General features: G+C 35.6%; 1 protein-coding gene across 1 annotated transcript in view; it reads left to right on the top strand.

Moving 5' to 3' along the window:
* The window catches only part of TMX3 (thioredoxin-related transmembrane protein 3), a 71,683-nt gene that overhangs the window by 12,743 nt on the left and 51,479 nt on the right, over positions 1-7,461 (top strand). The window contains exons 3-4 of the mRNA XM_012657575.1: positions 2,279-2,318; positions 2,755-2,878. Coding sequence (XP_012513029.1) covers positions 2,279-2,318; positions 2,755-2,878 — 164 coding nt within the window. The remainder of the gene's footprint in view (positions 1-2,278; positions 2,319-2,754; positions 2,879-7,461) is intronic.

Below are 7,461 nucleotides of genomic sequence, written 5' to 3'. Positions count from 1 at the left end.
CCTCTGTAAAGGATTTGTAGAAGATTTAGATGAATCGTGAGTATATATTTTAAATAATTTTTTTTAAATATTTTAACTTTTTAAAAATCTTTTTACCTTGTATTTGTTGTGTCTTTTCCTTTAATTATACTGAGTGCTGGAATTCGATAACCACACTATATTTTTCTTCGTAGTATCATATGATTAATCACAAGGCCTTCCTTACGGTAGGTGAGGAGTCCGGCTCCAGACCAAAATCCTGTGTGTGATCTTTCACACATACGGTGGGCAATTACAAGGCTTTTCCTGGCAGGCCACTGGGGGCAAGGTGCCCTCCTCACACCAAAGTTGGTGCACAACTAGTTCATTGCAGTCTCTGGAGGGAGTTGTAGTCAAGGACTCAGGCCCCCCAGACCAGCCATGCTCATGTGGATATTTGTACTCCTAGCCCAGTGGCATCTATTTGGAGGCCTCCTTATTGGAGCCTCATGCAAGGCATTTCCCAAGGCCAAAACATCCTTATCGAGGGCCTCAGCTGAGGCACTTTTCCATTCCTAGTCCTTTTTCCTCTTGTCCTCCTCGTAAAGAGGCAGAAGGCTTTTTGTTCAGTGTTGCTCTGCAGTGGGATGAATTCTCCTGTCAGTACTTCATCCACCTGGCATTCTCCTGGTGCTGTTTCATGGGGAAGAATGGAGCACTGAGGAGCTGGTGCATCTTTTGTGTCTGTTGGCTTGCACTGTCACAAGTGGAAAAAGGTTTGATTGTTACTTACAGTGTAGCTCATTGTCTTAATTGACCACCTGGATACCTTAATTGACCACCTGGATACCTGACTAAATTGGGACAGTGAAAGGATAATTAGTTGAGTACAGTCAGTTGAATACTGTGTTGTTCTAGAAGAGCAAAAAGCCTGACCCTGACTGCCCCATGGAGGCACTTAGCCATTCTTACTAATGGGTCTTGGAGAGTGCTAGTGGACTCTTTACAGAAACTTTGATTCTGAGGGGAACCATTGTTAGCAAGGGGGCAGTCTTGCTAAACTTAGTGGTGCGTGTGGGGTGCATCACTACAGACCACCTCCTTCAGTGTGCCCTGAGAGTGGCAACTCTGCCTGAGGAGGAGGAAGGGGTTTTGATCCTAATAATTGTTTTGTTACCCATGTGGACGCTCACCGGAAAGGACCTTACACGAATGAAGGGTCTTTATTATGCTTGTCAGCTAAATGTGGAAACTGAATTGTTCCTCACTCCAGAGCTAGCAGATATAACACCAATTGCCTCTTGAATCCACAAGAGTATGGCCCATGGAAATTCACGACATAATCCTATACTGGGCAAGAACACATGGACTTGCCACAGTTGTGAGAAGACACCAAAACAGATTGAAAAAGCTTTTCTGCTTGTCAGACCCTGATTAAGGCTAAAAATACTGCCCAGGAACAGCTCTGTCAAGCCAGTGGGCCCTTTATCCAGTCCATAGTGTTTCTCTTGATCCTGTGTGCAGTTGACATTTCTCTGGGTTTGGCTTAGCTAGCCTCCTGTGTTCCACTGACTTGGCCCACACTTTACAAGACCATCCTTATTTCCCATTCAGATACTCTGAGAACATTGCATCTGAAAATGGCCCTGGATTTTTGGCCCAAGCTACACATCAATGGGCTCAATCATGGGGCATGCAATGGACTTTACATTGTCATCCCTAATTCACAGGGTTGGGTGAATATTTTAATAGAGTAAAGGACAAACTTAACAGGCTGATGGTGGGATAAAAGATTATCCCAGCCTGGACTATACATTTCAGGCAAACGATCTTGGATCTCAATGCAGCAATTCCCCAGTTGGATACTTTTCACAAACATTTAATGAACGTGGAGCCACGTTCCAGGAAATGGTGGGAACCCTTCTATAACTCAAGGTCACAGATGCCAACCAAGGACAGTCTTGCAAATGGGTCTTTCTAAGCATAGCAGCCTCAGGTCTGCTATGTTAACTTTTCTGCATAGGTGTAAAGTAGAAGTGTGAGGGGGCATATATTTGTGTTTCTACTGAGTCCTGCTTAAATTCTTTTTGTTGATTTCCTTTCTGCCGTTATCTTTGACCAAGTAATTAGCTTTTATTCTTAAGGTGTTTAGTGGATGGAGTATGCTTTAGAGATCACTGAATAAAAATTTTACATACAAATTTATAGAAAATATTTGTTCCATGCTCCCATATTTATCAGTTTTTTATCCCTACCTATACTTTCGAATTGTAAAGTAGATACAACATACAAAGATTTATTTTTCTTTTTGTTTCTTTAGGTTTAAAGATAATCGAAAAGATGACATTTGGCTTGTAGATGTGAGTATATAAATCTTTATGCTAATTACCCACCCTTACCATTTTAAGTACTATTTTCTATTCTCCATTTAAAGATGGCAGTATACAGTTAGTGCTTATGTATATGCTCAATTTGTTTTCTCAAATATTATATTTGGGTTTTTATATTAAAATGAGATTCTGTTTTAAGTAGGTATCAATAGTCATTTAAAATGAACTTCAAATTGTATCAGTTTTGGGGTATATGCTAGGAGTTAACCTATCTAGGTTTATGTATGTTTTATCTTTTGTTATGTAACTACTTTAAAAATTAAACTTAAATTTTTTGTGTAAAACAGATTATTAGCAGATCGTTTAGTCAAAGAGATTCTTTAAATATTAAGATTGATATTCACAGTAGCACACGATTTTAATGGTTATCTGTTTTTTTTTTTGTTTTTTTGTTTTTTTTAACAAGTTCTATGCACCATGGTGTGGCCATTGTAAAAAACTGGAGCCAGTTTGGAATGAAGTTGGTCTTGAGATGAAAAGCATTGGTTCTCCAGTTAAAGTTGGAAAAATGGATGCTACTTCCTATTCTAGTAAGTCTTTCCTTAGTTTATTGTTTTACTGTTCTCATAGGAAAATTATTTAATTATATGCAGCAGTATTCAATGTGGGAGGAAGAATTTTTTTTTGCTCACGTAAAGTCAAAATTATCTTAATAATTTAAGACTGTATACTTTATGAGTTAAATGAATTAGCCATTGAATAGTACATATGCAGTATACATTAATCTTATGCCTGACAGATGTGTTTTCCTACTTTGAGCCCACTTGAAATAGTCAGTTTACATGAGGCAGCTACAGAAAGTAGAGTGTTAAATGTTAAACTATTGATATTGCTGTGCGAGTTAAGAAGAAAGTTTGTTGTCTGAGTATTCTGAGATGGCAGGTAGAGGAATAAATAGGAACTTGAAGGATAAATTGACTTTGGATAACTACAAGTGAGAATCAGGAAAGTATTCACATTGGAAAAAATATTAAGCAAAATCTTAGAGTTAAAAATGAGTTTAATGAGTGTGTACCAGAGAATAGAATGAAGCTGAGGTGGACAAATTATGGCCCATAGGTTAAATCTGTCCAGTTGCCTATTTTTGTAAATAGAGTTATATGGTAACATAGCCATGCTCACTTGTTTACTGTTGTCTGTGGCTGCTTTCATGCCCCAATGGCAGAACGAAGTGGTTGTAACAGAGGCCATATGCCCCAGAAAGCCTAATATATTGATTATATGACCCTTTACAGAAAAAATTTACCAACACCTATCTTAAAGGATTTGGAAAAAGAAGAAATTAAGTTTAGAGAAGTATGAGGCATCATAGAATTTGGAAAGAACATGGCTTTCAGAAGGAGACCTGGATTCAAATCCTGGCTCTGCTTTTGCTGTATGTAACACTGGGAAAGTTCTGAACACCTCTAAGCTTCGGTTTCTATATTGATACATATTTAATTGTAATGCTTCTCTTATTGGTTGTTCTGAGGGTTGAATGATGCAGCACATGTAAAATCCTTTGTATTCAATAAATCTAGGTTCTCTTTTCCTTTGGTTAAATGAAGAAAGTAGAAGTATGTAATGAATATTTCTATTCAGGAAATCAGCATTTTACTGTGGATTGTACTTCGGAACAAACAGACCTATGTTTTAATCTCAACTTTGTTATGCCCTAATTTTGTGGCTTTAGGGAAGTACTTAACCTCTCTTAATTTTAGTTTCTGTGTCTGTAAGGGAAAGTGATAATCCTCAAGGTTGTGAAGATTGTATTAATATTTTATATTTCAAACCCCCAGCACAATGGCTGCGCATATGTGGTGCCAAAGGGTAATGCCAGATTGTCAAGAGCCTCCCAAGTCAAAGTGTTTTGGATTTTATCAATGGTCACTAGAGAGGTAATGCACATTTTTGAGAAGACAAATGAATTTATAAAAATACATTTGGCAACAACTCGTAGTATGAAAAAGCACAGAGATAGGAAGATCATCTAAGTTGACTGTTTATGAGTCCATTGTGGGATGCTGGGATCCCAGGGTTGGGTGGTAGCAGTAGAAGCAAGTGGAAACAGTAATTCTTAGAAACATTTTCAAGAGTAAAATCACAGATATATAATAGATTGGCTTTGCACTGTTTTAAAAAAAAAAGAACAATAAGAACAGTGGTATATAAGATTCTTAGCATAGTTGCTGAATGATATAACCAATGGTTATATGGAAAAGAATCAGCTTAATTTTGCATGTGTTTTGAAGTTATTAGATGTTTTGAATTCGTGGTCTTTCGCTTTACTGATGTTTGTGAATAGGGAATCTAGAGTGTAGGTAAGATGTTAGAGCTGGAATTACTGAGTCACACAAATGAATTGTTGAAATTTTGAGAGAAGAAGAGATAAATGGCAGGAAATTGTTAGAGAAAGGCTAATATACTTGAATTAATATTTCTTAAAATAAGCTTTTAACAGTGTTTAGGAAGTTACTGCTTTCAGCTATTGCTCATGAAAGTAAGTTCTTGTGTCTAGATATATATGTTGATTAGACCTGCATACATATATTCATTCATAGATGCATTTACTTATTTATTCACTCAATCAGTATTTATTTTCTAACTCCTGTTTGTCGAGCCCTATGCTAATCTCTAGAGATTAAAGAAAGACCCAAACAAATCCTATCTGTCCTAGAAATGTTTACGACCTAATAGAGGAAGAAAGATAAATACACCAATAAGTACAATAAAGTCTTAAAAATGGCAGATTCTTGTGATCACTTGAATCATTCAGTGAAGTAATAGAGTCATGTGTAAAGGAGTTTGGGGATATAAAGAAAAATAGTCAATGAGAAAAGTAATGTATATAAATCAGTAAAAATTTTAATAGTAAACTAGTCATGTGATGCTTTCATGATAACTAACAATTTACAATAAATCAAATTTTTTTGTTACAGATCTAGTTCATTGGTTTATTATTCAATATTAAGTGCTCCTATGTACTACTACTTATTAAGTGGCACTATGATAATGGAAAAAGTAGGCAGGATTTTTTTTGCTAGATAGTTTAAAGAAGAAAATGTTTTAAATGCTATGACTAAAAGGTTATATTCTTATAAGTCTTTAGGCTTCATATCCAGTTTGCAACTTTTTAGGTACTTTATGATGGGGCTTTTTAAATTTAATTTTTCTTGAACTATTCAGCGGTTTAATTTTTGCCTCTGTGCCATGATTGTTTATAAATTTTATTTTTTGTTCACTTAGCATTGTATTATGTTGAATTAATAGGAGGGGAAAAAAATCTCTATAGAGGTAGCAGTGTAGGAAACATACATGTATCTCAAGCAAACCATCTAGCCTTGGGAAAAGGAAAAGGTGAACCAGTATATACTGAGGACCACCTGCTGCTAGGCATTGTCATAGATGCTTTTATGCACTCTATATAATTTACTCTTTGGATATGGAATACTAAACCTCCTCCACTGCTCTCTCACAACTTACATCCCAACCTGCATGGTGATGCTTGCTTATAAATCCTTGTGGCTACTTGAATCATCCAAACATGGTTTATTGAAAAAATCATCCCTTTGTAAAAAGGGGAGAGTAGAGTGAGCATTCATTCATTTAGCAGATTTGAATGTACTTATCATATGTTAGGATGGATACACCACCTAGCAAAATGTAAAAATTTCTGTTCTCATGGAACTTACATTCTTGTCTGGAGAGACATAACAATAACCGATAAAGATAAGCAAATTGTCTAGTGTTATTTAAAGTTTATTGTCAGTGATGGATTATCCACTTAAATATAGCATCAAGGAGATATTTTATGTGCTGTGGAGAAAAAGTTGTTAGGTATTCAAAAACTTAGAAATTACAAGTAGATTTTTGGCTTGTCATTCTCCAAGTTATCTTAAATTCTTTAAGGTAGCTCAAATACAGACATTTTAGTAGAACTTGGAATCAAACAGGTAAAGAAATTAAATTTTTCTTTCAAGCCATCTGTCAATATTATTCTATGCCTACCTATAGAATACCGAAGGTTTGGCTTTTTTATAGATATTGCTTCAATCCTCAAAGATTGCTTTTTAAGCAGTCAGATATCAGTGTTTCTCAGCATGTAGTCTGTAGACTATCTGCATTAGGATTACCTGGATAGTCGTTGGTAATTCAGATTCTGAAGGCCTGCACCAGTCCTACCAAATGAAAATCGTTGAGATTGGGTCATGCAAGTGTATTTTTAACTACACTTCAGATGATCCTGCTGAGAATTTTTTTCTGATGGATAGGTAGTTGCAGGATTTTGGTTCAGAATGGGGTAGGATTATTCAAAGTGATAAAGTGTATAAAATCTTTGAGAGTCTTTGATGGTAGCTTATTTGTCAATCATGTAATTGCAGTAATTGGAAGCAAATGTCATCAGACTCAGTCCAACAAATATCTGTGTATAGAGTTTTTCGACTGGAGAAATTTGAACTACTATGATTTATCCTATTTTGTGTTTGGAATTGTACTCAAAATTTTAGATGCGTGGTTTTAACTAATAATAATCATAATCAAATAATATGAAAAGAGTTGTATAATGTCCATTGTAAATTTAGATATGTGTTTTAGCCTTTTTGTACCTACACTTTCAGATACACATACTAAAAATGTTTCTCATTCAGAAGTTAAAATATGACATAATGCTGCCTGTAATGGTATATGCTGATTATTGTTATGGAACCATTGAAATTCTGTTTACCCTCCAACCTAAATGTGACATCATTTTATGGTAAAGATCATATTTTACCAATTTGATGTATAAATTTTCAGTGACATTTGGCTAATAGTATTCATCTGCTTTCTTGTTCACAGATTATAATAACGAATTAATTTTACCTCTCTAGGTTATAAACTATTTGTGGTAAATGACTGTATTTCAGGGTTTTTCAACCTTATATTATTGAAATTTTGGGCTGGATAATTCTGGGTTTTGTTGTTGTCGTTGTTGTTTTTGGTTGGGGGAGGTTAGTGACTATTTTTCAGAGTTTAGCAACCTTGCGCTATTGGGCCAGGTAATCTGGTCTTCTTTTGTGGAGGGGAGTGTTCCTGTGCATTGCAGGCTATTTAGGAGCATCCCGGACCTTTTCATGTTAGACACATAATGACA

The sequence above is a fragment of the Propithecus coquereli genome, unplaced genomic scaffold, assembly GCF_000956105.1.
Source record: "Propithecus coquereli isolate 6110/MARCELLA unplaced genomic scaffold, Pcoq_1.0 Scaffold55, whole genome shotgun sequence".
In the NCBI taxonomy this organism is placed as follows: domain Eukaryota; kingdom Metazoa; phylum Chordata; class Mammalia; order Primates; family Indriidae; genus Propithecus; species Propithecus coquereli.
The sequence above is the reverse complement of the archived record's forward strand: the minus strand, read 5'-3'. Positions and strand labels throughout refer to the sequence as shown.